Source organism: Acanthochromis polyacanthus, chromosome 5, assembly GCF_021347895.1.
Source record: "Acanthochromis polyacanthus isolate Apoly-LR-REF ecotype Palm Island chromosome 5, KAUST_Apoly_ChrSc, whole genome shotgun sequence".
Taxonomy (NCBI): Eukaryota; Metazoa; Chordata; class Actinopteri; family Pomacentridae; genus Acanthochromis; species Acanthochromis polyacanthus.
The window spans coordinates 13,545,535-13,564,616 of record NC_067117.1 but is presented as its reverse complement, the minus strand read 5'-3'; the positions used below and the strand labels follow the sequence as shown (position 1 = coordinate 13,564,616).

The following is a 19,082-nucleotide window of genomic DNA, read 5'->3' as shown; positions in this document are numbered from 1 at the left end:
ACATCAACTCTATGTTCATAGACTCAAAAACCAAGCATACGAAGAAAAGAACACTGTCCCTACGGTGAAACATGGAGGAGGCTCAGTAATGTTTTGGGGCTGCTTTGCTGCATCTGGCACAGGGTGTCTTGAAAGTGTGCAAGGTACGATGAAATCTGAAGACTATCAAGGCATTCTGGAGAGAAATGTGCTGCCTAGTGTCAGAAAGCTTGGTCTCAGTCGCAGGTCATGGGTCTTCCAACAGGACAACGATCCAAAACACACAGCCAAAAACACCCAAGAATGGCTGAGAGAAAAGCGTTGGACTATTCTAAAGTGGCCTTCTATGAGCCCAGATCTGAATCCCATTGAACATATGTGGAAGGAGCTGAAACATGCCATTTGGAGAAGACACCCATCAAACCTGAGACAACTGGAGCTGTTTGCTCATGAGGAGTGGGCCAAAATACCTGTTGACAGCTGCAGAACGCTCATTGACAAATACAGAAATCGTTTAATTGCAGTGATTGCCTCAAAAGGTTGTGCAACAAAATATTAAGTTATGGGTACCATCATTTTTGTCCAGCCCTATTTCATTAGTTTGTTTTTTTAAATAATTATGTTAATCAACAATTCAAAAGTGATGGCTGATTTTGATTATTTAATTTTCAATACATTTTTATTTATTGTTACTTTTGTGAGTTTCAAGTGATTTCAGTGAGAATTGTGGGTTTTTCCTTCTTTAACTGAGGGGTACCAACAATTTTGTCCACGTGTGTAGGTCCAAATCTAGTTGACTAATTTGCATGTCACTCCTAACAGCAGATATTATCTCATAAAACAAAAACACAAAGATGACCTTTAATATAGAATTTTAAGCTGCTACAGGGGTGGAAATAGGTAGCATAAATGCTGCACTTTTATCTATGTGATAGGTTTAATGCATTTTACTGATAATTGTGGTGTCAGTTCTTACACTTACTGTAAATATTACTGACAACTGAAAACATAGTTAAAGCACAGTCATGGAGCGATTCAGTAAGAAAAGCATAAAGGCACCCTCACTGAGTGTATTTCTTTATTAGCCTAAGCTCTTGCTGAGTGCAGCCATAAACTGTGCCTCAATTATGCAGCATATAGAAATAATAAACCTACAAGGAGCACATAAAAAGCACTAAGACTAAACAGCACTGCCAAGTGGAAAGTGAACGTTGGTAACCAGGGATCATTTATGATTTAAGGCATAAAAGTGTCAAAAGGTTCAAACCCTTCTGCAGTTTCATTTGTTGTGATACCAATGATCAATACTGGTAACTCTGGTACTTGATTATATTACTGATTTTATGGTTTGCAAACTCCTGTTTTCAATTGGTGGCAGACAAAGAGACAATACTGAAAAAAATGCACAAGACATTCATCAAAACCAGGCAGTGGAGAGTGGCTTCGTTCTAGAGGCCATCGATTAAAAGCTTTTCCAGTATTATTTTATATAATTTTCATCACAAATTTCCCTGACCCTGGCAGAATATTTGCCAACATGAAACAACAGATTATATCCTCCACCGCGCTGGACATGAAACAGTTACTTCTAACTAACTTACAAACCATCATTTTAATAGCACGCTATTGGTCAACATACTGCAGCTGGTGCAAAAACACACCAAAATTAGCTTTTCCAAACAGATGCAGTGCAGCTGGCTGTAAGAGAAGTTCCAACGTAGGTATTCTGATTAGAAACAGCAAGGCAACACACACAGGGAAATTTATGCACAATAACTTTAGGCTTTCAATTCTTGATGTTTGCAAATTCAATAAAATTCTATATGACACTACCAATAAAATTTCCGATGCAGACTATAGAATCTAGTCTCTTACACACTACTGATCTCCTGACTTAAACATACTATGTTTGAGAAAAAGAAACAATGTAAAAATTTGTAAAACAAAACACAGCAATATGTCTAAAAAAAATCCAGGGAGTCATTTCTTTATTATTGCTCGAAAAAGCTTAGATTTAGTGACAACGTCCTTTGCATCTACCATGTCATCTTTGGCCACAGGCTGTGTGCCCACCGGGCATTTCTCTTGCAGCCACCAGAGCCAAACAGAGGCCTGTGGACTGTAGAGAGTTCTGGTCTGGGCCACTGCCACCACTGTCTACTACAGTATTGAAACACATTATTGGGCACAGTGCACTTTAACTCAGAAGGCTCAATCAGTACAACTTTTATCACCTCCCATAAATCTGTTGTACACACAATAAACTCCCAGCACTGTATTTCCACTGAACACAACAAACAAAGGCCAGCCTCCCGGTGGACACCTAGCCAAGATCCACTCTCCATCGGTGGAAAGGCCAGCTCGTTTGCTTGCATGTCTCTGGGGAATTCTCACAGATTCACAAGCTCTTCTTTTTCTCCCTGAGGAGACAGACACCTGATGCCCTGGCACTCGGCTGGCCAATCAGACTGAAAATCATAGGGCACCTCATGGTACATCAGAGTATCACAGTGTGTAGGGATGTGAGGCAAACGCCTGTTCACGGTGTGGAACAGAAGGGGTTTCAGATCTTTGGATGATCTCTGCCAGCCCCTTGCAAGGTTCCACTGAGGGAAAAGACAAGGCAAGAGGCAAAGACCACACCAGTAAGCAGAGTAGAGAGAGGGTGGAGGAGTTCATCTAAATCCATGCTACAGCTTCATATTTCTAATGTCTGTCAAATTTTCTAAAGTCTGTCATCCCACCACTCTGCTCTTCATACTACAAACAACCCCTTTTACTGCCACCTTTCACGCCTCCTCAGCGAGGCAGCCATTTCCTTGCAGCTCCTGTTTATCTGCAGAGTCGGAAGCCTGAGGTGCCGTCTGGGCCAGTGGGCTGGCGGATCACGTGATTGTTTGGACGAACTGGTTCTAATGGTTGCTGCGTACTCGTACGAACTGTCCTGATGGTAAGAGGAGAAATTAAAAACAAATTACATAACAATGTTTTTCATTTAATATATTTATTCTACATTTCTACAACAATGACAATTACATTTTTTTTGTTGCCTTTGGTAACTTCATGTCTTACCTGTCCTGGGATGGGTTGTCCTGAGGCGTTTCTTCTGAAGAAGCACTACCCAAGATCCTTCGTCTTGCTTCTGCATACTCTGCCTCACGCTGGGCCAAAGACTTCATCTGCTGAGAGGGACGAGACGAGGATGCAGGGTTTCCTGTGGTACCGTTATTGGTAGGACGCTTTAAAATTCGAATTTGTGGTGGGGGCGCTGCAGGCAGCGAGTCATCCTGGATTACAATGGCTGTTCGCACAGGTGAACCACCAGATTTCAAACTGGCTTTCCTGCAAAGGTAAGATAGTGTGAGCGGTAGGTATTTATTGAAAAAAAAAACAACTAATGAATTAAAAAGTGGTACTGATTTACTGAAAATTTGATAAATTTTGGAATTTCTCACTTTGCTTCCTGATTTATTTTAAGCTTCGCTTCAAGTCTTCTCTCGATTTCCTGAAGGAACAAATACATACATACATACAATAATCAGTTCCATTTCTACTGCTGTCCAACACATTCATATCTGTTACATCCACCTGTATAACAAACAAGTTTGCAACTTCCATGTTGGTTTCTAAGAAAACCTACGAGAAAAAGATGTTATGACATAATCAAATCGTCATAAACCAATAACCTCTAAAGGTTGTTACATATGAATTTACTTACTACATTTACTCTATTGTTACTCTTAGTGACCACAACAGTGTGTGACGTACGAAGTTCACACAAATTTGCTGTGTGTTGCACATGGCAACACATTGTGAAGAGCAATGCTGCAACACACTCCTTTGTGGAGACTTGATTTGATTTCAGTAGTAGCTATGCATCTGTTTTAGCTTTTTGTTAGCATGATCACATCTAATCCACAACAGTAAATAAATAAATAAATAGCAGCAGTACTAAATCCAAAAGAAGAAGAATAGGTGAAATATGTGTGTTCTGGGAGAAATCTTGCGACAGAAAGCTTAAAGTTAACAGTTTGCCATAATCCCATCCAGCTGGTTTGATTATACTGGCAGAAAATCACTAATCCTGAACACTGTTATGATACTGTAATGATTCACCTCGGTGTAGCCTGTCATTTCCGCAATGGGCGTGTCTAAACAATGAAGTATTATAGGGGAAAAAAACATGTAAAAATATCGTTTCTTCATGGATGTTACTCGTTTTTTCCACTAAAATACATTCATTCTGTTCTGCAAATGAAATGACACGAAGGCAGACTCGGTCCCAGGTCGGTATGGGACAGCGGGGCCTGCAGGACTGAGCCAGGAAGCCAGAAACCAAACCGAAATAACAAGGAAAACCCCTGTTTCTATTTTAAGCACCGGTTGCTAGAATACCATTACGGGCTCTTGCAAGGTGTTAACTTCACTGTCAAACTGAAATATGTTCTTATAGCAAAGCATGTTTACAGCGTCAGTGTTTCTCACCCCGCTGTCCGCTGCCTCCTCCCAGCTCTCTGCAACCTCTTCATCCTCCATGTTGAACAGGACTGCTGGCTGGCTGCCTCTTCGCTCCACCGGCTAACTATATCCCATCCACGCAGAGAGCATGGGACGGTGGACAGAGCTCTCTTACACCGATGGAGGGCTCAGTCTCACGGGATTTTGCGGTCAGACGAAGACTGAATGAACAAATTTGCAAAGCTTTCCTTGGGCGCGTGTTAGCCTGCTAGCTTAGAGCTGTACTCAGGGCAACCCCCTCCGGCTGTCTGTTTCTTTAAATTTAGCGTCACGTCCACCACCTCCGTAAATTAACCCTGATCACTGCTGCTCAGACGGAGAATCAATAAATGCCCACTATATGAACATATATAATACCAGTCCACGGCTGTGCGAGCTGGGGTTCAACACTTAGCTAAGCTACACCACTCAAGTTTAACCGTGGTTAACATAGGATGAAGGGAAATGACGTTATAACGTTAGCTTCGACAGGTAGCGTCAACCGTCTGAGCCTCCAGTAGACTGACAAGAAGTTACCACAAGTTCACTGCAATACTTCAATTAAGCTAATTTCGTTGTTCTAATGTACTATGTTTGCCTCTGAGTGAAACAGCCCCCCTACTGTGCTGGTGTTTTTACAGGAGTTGGAGACTGCTCGGGGATAACGTTAAGGTGCCTTCATGAGTAGCACCGGGCACCGAGAAACACACAATCGGGCTGTTCAAGTGTTGATCACAGAACAAAAATAATGGGTTTTTTTTCTGCTGAGGGCTATTAGCTACGAGGGTAGGACTATGACATAGATACAGAAATAATCTATTATTCAGAATACAGCCTGACAGTTTGGTGACATTAGCACCATACAAAACTTGCTCATTTGTAACTAGCGGTTGCGTGTAGAAATGAACGTCGGAACTTGAACGCAGCATGACAGCCAGTCATTTTCAGTTGTTTTTAGGTCTCAGCATCGCAGTGTTTTTATGCGCTTTTATCGTGTTATTCTCAGATCTGGATTACAGTATGAGCACTGTGTTTTACAGATAAAATTGCTTCTGATCTGACCAGTATTATGTATTCATTTGCCCCAAAAAATGTTAATAAAAATATTTATGTAGCCCTATTTTACCACTATACAACTGAGCACAATTCATCATCATCATCATCATCATCATCCTTTACACCAAGTGGTGTGTAGGGCAGCAACAAAGTTCCTCCACTTCTGCCTGTCCTGGGCCAGCCTTGTCAATGAACTCCAAGAGTGCTGCATGGCCTCCATCTCACCCTCTACTGTTCTTCTCCATGTTGTTCTTGGTCTTCCTCTCTTTCTTTTGCCATCTGGGGTCCAGTGCAGTGCTGTTCTTGTGATTGACTGTGGGTCTTTACGGAGTGTGTGTCCAATCCATTTCCATCGTCGCCTTGTGATGATGGTGCCCATGTCTTGTCGGCATTTCCTTAGCAGTTCTTCATTGGAAATCTTTTCGGGCCAAAATATTCTTTGAATTCGCCGGAGACGTGGTGTGGAAGGATCGAAGCTTGAAAAGATCTGCTTCCGTCATTCTCCAGAATTCTGCTCCATACAGCAGTTGAGCACAATTGCTGAAGGTCTATAGTTTCTCACCTGTTACAAACAACATAAATATCAGAATAAACTTGTGAAAAAAGAGATACTTGCATTGCTAGTTATGGCCCCTTACTTTTCAGTATTATTTCCCTTTAATGTCCTGGAGGATATAGGACATACAATGACACTAATAGCTGAGGCTCATTTATCACCAGAATGTTCCGTTTACCCAAACTTTTTGCCCCCCATTTTTCAGAAGCAGAATACATTTTATGGCCAAATAAGTTTTCAAATATGAATAAATTGTTGTGATGTTGGTGCATAACAGTAAACATTGACAAGTCAAAACATTTTATGAAGGATAAAAAAAGTATGTGTAGAAATTTAAAGCTAATGCAAAAGTAAAAGATATATACATATAAAAATAATCGTACAATTAATGATGTGTTGCATCCAGTGTAGTTAGTGTCTGGGTATTGAGCATGCTGGCTTGTTGTTCCACTATTGTCACTTAGTGTGTTATTAATAACAGCTGTGTAAGTGAAAAATATTTCTGTGAGAAGCACAATCTTAAATACACAGAGTAAAAACAATGTAACACTTAACCGGCTAGTGTTCCAGCTGTCAAAACTGCAGCAATTGTTTCTTTGTCTTTCTTTGCATAGAGATGGTGTTTTCTTATTTTACTGTTTGTAGAATAAAAGATGCATTTTTTTACACTCCTATACATTTTTGACATCACTAGCGTGCAGAGAAGCAGAATTTGGTCTTTTTCCAACAGCAAACTTATGCATGTTAACAGCAAATAATACTGAACAAATGTAATGTATACGTCATAGTAAATTTAGCATGAATAAAAATTATGGTGGAAGCTATGAATGTTAGGCTAGAACTAGAGTATGCAAGAGTAAGCTGCAAGACACTGCAGCTTTTCTCTGTGTATTCCGCAGCGCAGTGTATTGTGCAGCGTATTAAGCAACCAAAACAGACTAAATACGGACAAGCCTAACAACAATCAAAAATAAACACATTTACAAGATGATATTGAAAATACAAAAACTTACTGGAACAAGAGGGAACACACTAGTTTTAAAAACCTGTGAAATAAAATTGAGCACATCTGTGAATTTTTAATTAGCCTAAATGCATGGGCAAGGTTATAAAGTGACTTGTGAGCACCAAAAGCTCTCTGTTTTGGACTTATAGTCTATGTCTATTTGCATGTATTCATCATAAATACATGCACGTGGACAAGAATTGCCAGAGAAATTGAAAAATTTGTGAAACTTCACAAAGATGGAAAATGATACAGAGAGATTGGTGGTCGACTAAAAGTTGAAACACAGTTGCAGCAATAATCAGAAGGTGTAGAAAGAGCCACAATATCACTAATCAGAACTGAATGACACCATGCACAATGCACTCCATGAACAACATAGCTCTGGAAAACAGATGGTCAGGCGCTTCAGACCAGGTCAAGTGGTTAATAATATGAAATCAGAGTTTTTGTGACAGCTCAGACAGTGTGAAGGACAATGCATCTATTGACAGTGTAAAGGAAAAACATCCTTGCTTGTTGTGTGGTTCAAAACTGCAAGATTAAAATAATGCTGAAAAACATGAAAAGAAGAGTGGTGGATGTTTGTGGGCACATTCTTTGGTCAGACAAGACTCAAAACATGATAATAAGGCTCAGATAGGATGTTTGGTATGAATGAACCTGGCCATGACAACAACAGTGAAAGTGAAGCACGGAGGTGGCAGTGTGCTGATATGGGGCTGCATGAGTGCAAAAAGTGACATTTACAGATGTTACCGTCAATAACTGTGGACATATCAAAATACTGGCTGACTAGATGACTCCCAGTGCACAGAAGCTTGGCAAAAGAGGAATATTTCAGTATGATAGCGATCTAAAACACACTGCCAAAATCACAGAAGAGTTTCTAAAGGACAAAGAAGTGAATACTATGACATGACCAAGTAAGCTGTCTGACTTGAATCCAGTAGAAGACCTTTGAGGTATTTTAGAGAGAAGTGTGAGCAACACAACCCCTTCAGCAAAGCAAAAATAGTCTCTGAACAATGGAAGAACATCTCTTTAGGACTTTGTGCAACACTATAGGCAAGAATTAAGTCTGTCATCAAAAATGTAGATGGACATACTGTACATTAAGAATTAAAGAAAAAATCAAAGATTGAAATCTCAGTCATGAAGCGTGTACTGACTTTTGCTGCATTAGGTTTCTACTGGTGGGTATGTATTTTGTATATTGTAAATATGCCGTTTTTTAAAATTTATCTTACATAACACTAAAAACCCTTCTGTTATCACAGTTATTAGGAGGTGATACAGTTCAAAATCACAAGTGTAGCCTCCTCACTTCTGTAGTATCACACATTCCAAAACTGACTTCATGTTTGATTTTTTTCGGACTGCATTACAGAATTGTGTGCATAGTGTATATTTAAGAATGGTTTTAAGATAATCCCCATATCCACAGGCTAACACATTCGGTAGGTGGCCCACGGCAGCTGGGGGCGCAGTGCTCGGGGCTGAGGACCCACCCTGGTACCTTCAGACGGTCGGCGGCTGCTGGAGCGTCGCTGTGCTGCGGAGGACGCTGGTTATAAAGCGGAAGATGGCGACTGTTTGGAGGCTGCAGAGGAATCTCCGGAGCTGATACTGGGCAGGAGGACAGGAACGATACACGCTCAGAACCCTGAAAAGAAGACGTCTGAAACATCGGTATTAACAAGTATTCAGCGATTACGGAGTGAAACTGACAGCATTTTCAGGGGGGAAACCCTGACACATAGTCTGACATTAGGGGAGCAGAGCACACAGCCTCCGGTGAAGCTAACGTTAGCAAAGATTATGAACAGCAGACAGGACTGAAGATAGCAGCTAGCTTGTTAGCCAGCAGGGTGTAACGTTAGATGAGGTTGTTGAGCTGAAAGGTGTCTGTGTGAAAGTTAAGAAGTGAGGTGTATTCATACTTCGTCGAGCGAATGTATTTTAAAGAATCCTGCAGCTGTAAACCGTTACGTTGAGATTCATTGATGTTAGCTAACGTTAGCTTGGATGCTCATGATAAGTTAGCTAGCGTTAGCCAGTGCTAGCATATATTCTTTCATGATCAAATTCATGAACGTGTGCGGGTCGGTTAGTCAGTGGTATTGTGATTTGTAGTAAAAGCAACTCCTCATTTAGAAATCCGACAACTTTGGTTCATGATCATACACAGCGTTAGCTAGCCTTAGGTGGTAATTAGGAACCCAGCATTTCATTTATTATATGGTGGCTAACGTGAGCTAGTTAGACGAAGCTAATGATATAAGAGGGACGTGCTCTGTGGAGGGGCCAGCTGCTCACTTTAAAGAAAGGGCACCACCCGTTCTAAACAATGGATTTGGCAGTTAAGCTTGCTGAGCGCTAAATGCCCCATAAATTAATGTTGATCAGAGTTTTGCAGTGTCTTTGGTTTTCCTAGGTAGTACCAAATCTCTTCCAGGTTTGTGTGAGACGACATCCTGATTATATTTCAAATGCAGGAATTTAGCATAAACTTCAGGAATGACATGATGATTGATTCTTATCAGTGCTGTAGTTTGGCTAAGTCCAGCATATGGTGAACATCCTCATGATCAGTGTATGTATTACTAGCGTGTCTCTCCATGTCTCTGCAGACAATAATGTCCCGCTCCCCTGACAATGAAGATGGATACTTTGTTGCCATGGATACAGAGGACGATAGTACAGAGCCTGCTGGGATAACAGAGGAAGAGGAGACAAAGATGGGGTCCTGTCGACAAGAAGGGAACATGGACAGCTGTGCCAAAGGAGAGGGGAGAACAATGGTGGAGTTGCCAGAGGAAGTTCTTGAATATATTCTGTCCTTCCTCTCACCTTACCAGGAGCACAAGACTGCTGCGCTTGTATGTAAGCAGTGGTATCGTCTCATTAAAGGTATGCCTCTCATGTCTGCATAATCTTGTGTAAAACTGCTTTTGAAGGTGGACTGCACTGCGGGCTTGTGTGCACATCTCACTATGAGCAGAACAGTGATTTTGTAGTTTAAAACACTTGATATTAAAAGTTTAAGATGCAGCAGCTTATTTACATCTGCTCAGTACATATATGCAAAACAGAGCAACATTTGTTAGAGGTGGCATTTGTAAATTTTTGTTAAAATATACACCATTGATGATGCTAATTTGCAAAGGTGCTTCACCTCAGATAACATGTTATATATTTCTCAGGTACCATGTGATGGAGTTTATGATTTACTGAGGTGATGTAACTTCAGTCACATGTCGGTGTACAAACTGTGTTACCACACATGGATAAAAACAAAGTATGGTAGACATGAATCCTACGGATCATCTTAGGGCTTTGGTCACAATTATATGATCACAATTGTCATCGTATCCACTTACTGCATGTGGCAGTTCTTTTTCTCTGTCCCTGTTACTTTCTTGTATTTTCTCTGAACTAGGTGTTGCCTATCAGTGTTACCATGGTTTTTTGAGAGCTGTCCAGGAGGGAAATATCCAGTGGGAAAGTCGCACATATCCATATCCAGGAACCCCTATCACTCAGCGCTTTTCACACAGTCAGTATATGTCTCTTTACCACCCTTCATGTCAGAATGAGTTGCACATTACAAGGTGTTCCCTGTTAAACCACTCTTTCCCACTAAGCTGATTGCTTGTTGTGTCTAAGTAAAGGATACATATCCTATAAGTTAACTATTCAGCACCCCAGCTTATGGATCAAAATCCATAAATGTTTAGATGTAATTAAAGCTGTGGATGAGACTATGAGTTCAGTTCACAGTAGATAAAATGGCTTCTGCTCTGTGAAAGATAAGTGATTTGTGAAAAGAGCAACATCAGACACTTTATCTGATAGACTTCAGCAATTCTTAAAATAGATTGTCACGGAGGAAACGCAAATTCATGCTCTCATTGTTTTATTGGCTTACACTTTGAACAGAAATCTTTGATAGTTTTTCTTTTGAGCTTTAAAAACACACAGTTGCTAATTAATTGTCATAAAAGTTAATTTATAGTTTTATCTTAAATTGCTGTAGTGTAAATCACCTTTTAATTTATGTAATACTTTAAATGTGTATTAGACAAGCTTGACTGTATTGTTAAGGTCAACTGATAGAGAAAAGTAGGCTATCTTTACTGTAGTCAGTTCTGCATACAGATTTGGAAATGTCTTCTACTTATCGTTTTGTCTAAAACACTGGGTATTGTTTCTCTGTGTATTTGTGGTTGATTTATCTTTCTTTGGGGGTTGCAGGTGCATGTTATTATGACTCAAATCAGTCCATGTATGTGTTTGGGGGCTGCACTCAGAGTAGCTGCAACGCTGCCTTCAACGATCTGTGGAGACTTGACCTCAACAGTAAGGAGTGGATCCGCCCTTTAGCCTCAGGTGAGCATATTACGAGCTGTTGAGACCAACAGGAAATACAAATCGGAGCTGTTTTTACGACGTGCAGCTCTGGTAACAAGTAACTTCACATGGGGCTTACATAACAGGAACTGTGGGAGGACGAATCACATTTGTGAATACGGCAGTCAGATGCTTTAATGGCAGCAGCTGAGCGCAGTTGTACTTGCAGAGGTGTTTTAGAACAAAACAAAAGCTCCAACGAAATTAAAGTGAAGTTATTTTATTACTGCAGGCTTTAGCGTTTGTTGTGCATGTTATGAAAGTGCATGTTAAAAGTGAGAACTATGTGTATTTTACCAATGTAGAGGACATCTGCAGTGAGAAATTAGCTCACCAGAAACCTCTAGGGCACCAGAAAATGTATGTTTGTGTGTTGTTTTGATATATTTTTATCACTTTTATGTAAGTTGAATATAAAAGTGTTTCTGTTTTTGCTGTGTGCAATATTTTCAACTTAAGTCAACTTCAGGGATTAACTAAATGTATTTTCTGTATTGAGATATTTTGGGGTTTATATTTTAGATCACTTATTCATTCAGTCAATTAACACTGTGCTCATTTCCAGAAAATTTGACATTTCTGTGTATTTGTTTTTCAGGCTCTTATCCATCTCCTAAAGCTGGAGCGACTTTAGTCATGCACAAAGATCTGTTGGTGCTTTTTGGAGGATGGACTCGCCCTAGCCCTTATCCTCTGCACCAACCGGAAAGGTTTTTTGATGAGATCCACACCTACTCTCCTTCAAAAAACTGGTGAGTTGAATTTCAGTGGCTTAGCGCGTCTAGTTATGAGAAATAATGGCCAAGTTAAAACGTCACTTTACCTTTGAATCATCGTCACCTCTCTCTCCTCTTTTGTGTTTTATTTTTTCGTTGTATTGTCTCAGGTGGAACTGTATAGTAACAACGCATGGACCTCCACCTATGGCTGGCCACTCTTCCTCTGTAATTGGAAACACCATGGTCGTGTTCGGGGGATCTTTAGGAGCACGTCAAATGTATGAACGTTTTACTTATTTTTGTATTAAAAGTACACTAGTCGTGAGAAGACATCTAGCGTCCAAAGATGTTTCTCCTTGTTGGTAGGCAATAAAAATGTTAGAGATTTCTCAGGTGACAGATGTTTGCGTGTCCGGTTTACTGGGGTTGTGTAACTTCACCTCGTCATTTATCATCACAAGCCATTATACAAACTGTAATTAAAGATCATGTTAGGGTTCCATGGTGATGCGAAAATGAAGATCAATATTAAGATGATTATTTATTGCAGTCGTCAGTCATTAATTTTAGGGCAAAATTGTTTTATGGTGCACATTCACAATTAAACAAACAGCATCGCTTTTACTTCCATGTTATACGGGGATTCCTGCTAATATACATGTCTTTCAACTTTGATTAAAGTTAGACTTAAAACAGGGTTCTTCTTCACATGAGTGCATCTCCTAAAGGCAAAATTAAATATAACTGCTCCCACAATACCTCACTTGCTGAACATCTACTTATAAATAGACACTGCAAATTACAGATGTTCTGGAAGTGCCTCATATGCAGGCTGCAGTAGATGCTAGTTAGACTGCTTAGCACATAAAATCTCCAGACTTAAACAGTTACTGCAGTGCACATAATTCAGACAGGTGAGTTATGTGCAACCAAAAAATACTTAGAAAACAGTGAAATATTGTGTCTAATGTCAGTTTTCTGCACGGGGTAACCAAATGATTTTACATGGGCTTTCTATGAGCGGAGAATTTTGAACATCCGTGCCACTCTACATTACGTTTATTTAATCGCAGGAAGCCAAAATCGTGATCATGACTAATATTTGATTAACTGTTTCCCATAACGCACAGACTCTGTAGACAGATTTTAAGGGGTAATATTGAAGGTCGCGTTGCACAATTTTATTGCAAATCATTATTCATTTCAGCTTTTTGTATTGTTGATAGGAGTGTATAGATAAATGAAAACTTTCGCTGTCACCCCTAATGATGTTGCTGCACCTCTGTTGTTTTGATCAGGAGTAATGAAGTCTGGGTTCTGGATCTGGAGCAGTGGTCCTGGTCCAAACCGCCCATATCTGGCCCATCACCTCATCCGCGGGGAGGCCAGTCACAGGTAAGAAGGCTTCATCTTTTAATCTAAACCAATTATCAGGTCCTTACTTTTACAGTCCTGGGTAGTAAATTCATTATTTAAAAAGCGTTGCTAAGGTTAAGACTGCTTTCATTTCTAAATGCATTTACAAGGTGACTGTTGTCCCAGAAACATCAACTTATATTTTGTACGTGGAACTAAATGAGATGTTCTAAATGTTTTCTGTTAGATCGTGATTGACGACCAAACGCTGCTCATATTGGGAGGCTGTGGTGGCCCTAATGCAGTAAGTTTTTTTTTTTTTTTTTAAACTACTTTTACCAGTATTAGAAGATAATGTCTGAAACCCCTGCTGTCAAATGTTGGGTATATGTGACTGTATTTTGACATATTGTTTTGTCTTGTGTGTTAAAGCTCCTTAAAGATGCCTGGCTCCTCCACATGAATGCACCACCATGGAGATGGCAGCAGCTGCAGGTGGAAAACGAGGACCATGGAGCCCCGGAGTTGTGGTGTCACCCAGCCTGCAGGGTAAGTGTGTTAGTTAGCAGTCAGTTCTGTCCTGAGTGTACGCATGTGTAAACAGTGCTAGCTAATGTTTCCAACCTTGTTCTTTCATCACAAGGTGGGCCAGTGTGTGGTGGTTTTCTCACAGGCGCCATCTGGCCGTGCACCTCTCAGCCCAAGTCTTAACTCTCGGCCCTCCCCCATAAGTGCCATACCTGCTCCTCTGGGCCCTGAACCGCCTTCCCTGCGCTCCCAGTCTCCTGTTCGGAGCGGGGCTGCTGGTGTTGTTCTGGGAGCTGTAGAAGAGGCTCCCTGTGTGAACGGTCGGTGGGGCACTCTGAGACCTCGGCCTTCAGCGAGAGGAAGTGCCAGAGATGGGAGTCCATCCTCATCCCAGCAACAGTCACCTTCACAGGGCCCAGACAGCCCTCCTCTTCCTCCACTTCCTCCATTGTTAAATGGATCCTCCCCTTCACCTCGGACCAGCCCTGCCCAGGCTGCATCTCCCCCCTCTCGCCCTCACCTGCCTGCCGCCACAGACTATGGTTGGGAGTCTCCCCCCTCCACTATTCACCATCCTGAGGTTCCTAGCACCAACGGCCTACATACACCTCCCTCTGGCTCCCCATGCACTCCCCCAGGAGCAGTGTCGCCCGCTGCCTTACGACGAGGGCTGGAGGCAGTGAAAAACAAATCTTCCTCATCTTTACCGTCTTCATCGTCTTCGTCTTCCCTTCAGACACAGGGAGTTTCTCCAGGAGGAGGAGGTGGCGGTGTAGGAGGAGCAGGCCCTCCAGGAACCCCTCCGTCATCGTCCTCCAGCCCTCCACAGGCTGCTGGAGCTGACGGACATGCGATCCCACCTATTGCGCGGCGTCTCGGCCATCACCCTCCACAGAGCCTGAACGTAGGAAAACCGCTGTACCAGTCACTCAACTGCAAGCCCATGCAGATGTACGTGCTGGATGTGTCCCGGGCCAAATCTGCCGGCGTGGTGTCCTGGAGAGTTTACGGGAACGGGACTCCCGCGGCGGTTACGGGGCCACCAGAGACCAGCCTTCACACCGTGGTACAGGGCAGAGGAGAGCTCATCATTTTCGGGGGCCTCATGGACAAAAAACAGAATGTGAAGTACTACCCTAAAACCAACGCCTTGTACTTTGTACGCGCTAAAAGGTAATGCACCTCCAGGTGGGTTTGTGGAGACGGACGCTCCGCCCTGTGACCACACAAGGGAACTGACACACAAGGCCTTTTTCATGTAGGAAGGATGATGAGAAAAGAACGTAATCATTACTAGATGTTTCACTTCAGAAATTCACTATTCTCCCTTCTGCCTACTGCAAGCATTCAAAAGAAAACACTTTAAGTACACTTTGATAAAAAACCTTTGCTTGAATGTGAAATCTTGACTGTGTGTGTGCGTGCGTGCGTGTAGGTATGTGTGTGTGTTTGTGACCTCAGTGATTAGACAGAGCTGGACTTTGGTTGTTAACCAAAAGGTGAACAACCAAACGGTAACATTTCTGTTTTTCTGTCACCCTCCTCTGAACTCTTGAAAAGAGGAACTCTGGAAGAGCGGATGCTGTTGTCAGAAACGGTTGACAACTACCTTGCTTTTTGTATCACTCTTTAAGCCTGCAATGTTTACATTGAAAACAGTGTGAGTGTGTGTTTGTGTGTGCACGGTGGTGGTTAAAAGTTGTTGAGTAATGTGTGTCGGGGGCCATGGTGGCTGAGAGATGTGGCACTGTACTATAAACATAGTTAAACAACAATAAAGGCCTCCATGTCTGCTCCGTCAGCATCTTAAAATTCTTGTTTGTTATCTACTAAAAGTTGCTGCTTTTGCTGTCAGTTAGTGGTTGTATTGAGCTTGAATTTATTTAATCAATGTTTTTCCAGGGACAACATACATTAAGCGGCATCGCTGTGAATGTGCTAGTCTTGGTCAAACAGTTAATTATCAGCTGTTGTCTCCTGGCCAGATGTTAAAGTAGCTGTGAAACGACATTAAAGAAACAGGATTTTAAAAAAATTTACAGGAGAAACCAAACAAAACTGTAAAGAAACAAGCATCATGTCAACTAAAACATGCACAGTGGAAACAATTAATCTGGAACAGCAGTGAACATCCACCACAGACAATGTAAGTGCACTAACACAACATCATTACAGAACAGATGACACAATCACATCAGCACATGGAAGTTTCCCTGTTGTCAGTGAATTGAAATAAACTTCATACTTTAACACTAACCTAGATAAGTATGAAAGCACAGACAAGATACAAGTTGAATTTTAGAATATGTGCAAAAGTTTGATGTGAAATTTTAACACTTATTCTTTAAATGCTTGTGAATTTAAATAATTAACACCAGTCAGCTACAATATTAAAACTACTGATAGCTGAAGTGAATAACAATCATCTACATTGTTGTTTCAATTCACTTTTCCAAAGTTTGATTGGGTAAATTCACAAAAACATTAATTTCAAGGATCTTAGTTTGATAATTTTTTACCAATTCAAACCTTTCAATGCATTTGTGTACAAAAAGAGTAACGCAGAAAATAATTAAGCCCCAAAATTTTTGATTTGCAACCAAAGTTCAGGCTAAATAAAATTTAATGGTAATATCAGGGTTCACAGCCATCCTGCTCTTTCTTTGATCAGCGGGCAAATCATAGGCTTACAGGACAGAAGTGTGATCAGTGGATTATCACTGAGATCTGTCACTATTCAGATGACTATTGGTGGTTGTTTTTTTTAGGGTCCGAGCACCGGCGGTGAAGAAGGACCCTACTGAAACCCTAGGATTTCTTTTTCTTCTTCACTCTTTTCAAAGTCCACTTTGATGGCCTAAGCATACCCCAAAACATGTCAAACTTTACGTGCACATCAGGATTGGCAAAAAATTTGGTATTTTATGGGAGTTGCGTGTGTGTGTGGGAAAAATGGCTCCATAGCGCCCCCTGTAAAATTGAAAAAGTGGTCATGAGGCCAAAGATGAAAGAAAATATGATTTCTGCTTTAGCAACATGAATATGCCGTTTGGAATATTATTATACACATGAATATTCTGTCTGAATTTGTGAGAAAAATGCTGTTTTGTGGTTTAAAATGGAATTTAAATCACATAAATTCAAACAGATGACAAAAGCTCCAGAGCAGCTACCTGAAGACCTTTTTGTGAGGTGTTTATGTCAGCTGCTGCTGCCAACATAACGAATGGACTTTATTGAAACCTCAGTTGTTACATCTGATCTGTACATTCTGAGGTGTTTAGAGTAGGCTAGCTGTACTTTGTAGAGGAGCAGCCTCTAGTGGATGTTTTGCTAAAAACATTAATTAAAAGGCAACATAATGAGAACTTTGCACATACACACTCTAATTGAGATTTAACATTGAAAATGGGAAAACTTCCATAAAACCTGTAGCTGCAATCAAAGAAGACCTGGAATTCTGTCTCTGTCTGTTTGGTCCATCTCCAGACAGCCCTGGCCAAAGATTTAGCAGATTGAAGCTTTTAAACTATATAAATATGTTTTTTAATTGTGTTTAATGGAAGTTTAAACTACTGTCAGATATGTTTATACTGTTGAGGCTGCAGACATTTGATCACAAACTGAACTGTGATGCGACAGGTTCCTACCTTTACCATCTTCATGTACCGTCGATGGCCTCCTCCTCTCCAGGGACACCCTTCTTCAGCTCCTAAGGTAAGCAAGCCCTGCTGCTGCAGATGGGGTACTGCTGGAGGTTCTCTGGAGGTCCCAGAGCCATGTGGTCAAACAAGTTGTCCAGAGGCTCCCACTGCAGCTGTCCATCTACCATCTGGTCCAATGTGCAGCGAAACAGCGTGTGGTCCAACAGCTCCCCAATGGAGTGGATTTCTGAGAAACGAAGGCAGACGGAGTGACTGCCAGCACTGAATAGAGAGGACTTTGATACAGGAAAAATGGTCCCCAAAACTCCTCCAAAACTTCAATTGTCAAGGCATTTTGTCAATTTTAATTTTCAAATTGGTTCAAGGGACACAAGCAGCTCTTCTCACCAACATCAAACTCAAAGCCTTAAAGTCGTGCTGCTACTCCAGAACCAAGACTTTCTTTCCGTGTTTGGCCAGCAGCACCCCGAGTCCAAGTGTACTGATCCCACTGTTGATGATGAGGGCGTCCAAGTTGTACCTTTTCTATTTCAAAATATTGAAATAGAAAATGCACAGCAACAAGAAATAAAATTATTCCTGGAGCAGGTCACAAGATGTTTAACATCTGATTTTTTTAGCCCGCCAGTCATAATGTCATAATGTTATGTCTGATCAGTGTACTTGATGATTGGTTGAATAAACACAAGCTTTTAAGTTGATTATTAATTTTTAAAAAGATGTTGTTCCAAGTAGTATTTCTATGCAAGTTATTTATAAATTATCTGTCCTAATTACCATAGTTCTGAACACAAGTTTTAAAGATGGGACATTTTAATAAATTATGTTAAACAGGTAGAAAAGGGGGGAAATTTAGTTAACAATCCAATTTTAATAAGTTACATCAACTTGGATTTAATTTTAAATCAATTAATGCAGAAATTGGATTTTAAATTACACAGAAAAACGAGTTGATGCAATTGCCACCATTATTGTGTCTACACAAACTATCAGAACAATGTTTGTAACCAAAACTGTTAGGACACGGGACAAGGTACGTTTTATCCGTTTGATTCCTGGCTGTAAAAGACACAAGCAGAAACAAAAAATCAAGCCGTTTTTTCGTTTTTTCATTTTGAGCAAAAAACAAAAAAAAACAGAAAACGGTTCGTTTTTTCGTTTTTTCGTTTTGAACAAAAAACAAAAAAAGAGGAAACGGTTGGTTTTTTGGTTTTTTCGTTTTCACCCCCAAAATGAAAATACGACTCCATATTTCGTTTCATTGGTGGGCGGGGTTTCAGAGCCCACCGGTGCACAATAAAGCTCCT

The 19,082-nt window shown here is 40.9% G+C and overlaps 2 protein-coding genes across 2 annotated transcripts; one reads left to right on the top strand and one right to left on the bottom strand.

Moving 5' to 3' along the window:
* Positions 1–1,301: 1,301 nt before the first annotated feature.
* On the bottom strand, positions 1,302–5,098 carry LOC110951069 (SUZ domain-containing protein 1-like). Its single transcript, XM_022193983.2, has 4 exons — positions 4,465–5,098; positions 3,435–3,484; positions 3,052–3,321; positions 1,302–2,923 (listed from the first exon to the last, which is right to left on the bottom strand). The coding sequence occupies exons 1-4, from the start codon at positions 4,513–4,515 to the stop codon at positions 2,812–2,814; spliced, it is 483 nt and encodes a 160-aa protein (XP_022049675.1). The 5' UTR covers positions 4,516–5,098; the 3' UTR covers positions 1,302–2,811.
* A 3,491-nt stretch (positions 5,099–8,589) lies between these two features.
* Positions 8,590–15,911, top strand: fbxo42 (F-box protein 42). The gene is made up of 10 exons (XM_022193984.2): positions 8,590–8,786; positions 9,728–10,007; positions 10,537–10,653; positions 11,352–11,486; positions 12,106–12,259; positions 12,394–12,504; positions 13,525–13,621; positions 13,830–13,886; positions 14,015–14,131; positions 14,226–15,911. Exons 2-10 carry the CDS (start codon positions 9,734–9,736, stop codon positions 15,285–15,287), a joined length of 2,124 nt encoding a protein of 707 aa, XP_022049676.1. The 5' UTR covers positions 8,590–8,786; positions 9,728–9,733; the 3' UTR covers positions 15,288–15,911.
* The last annotated feature ends 3,171 nt before the right edge of the window (positions 15,912–19,082 follow it).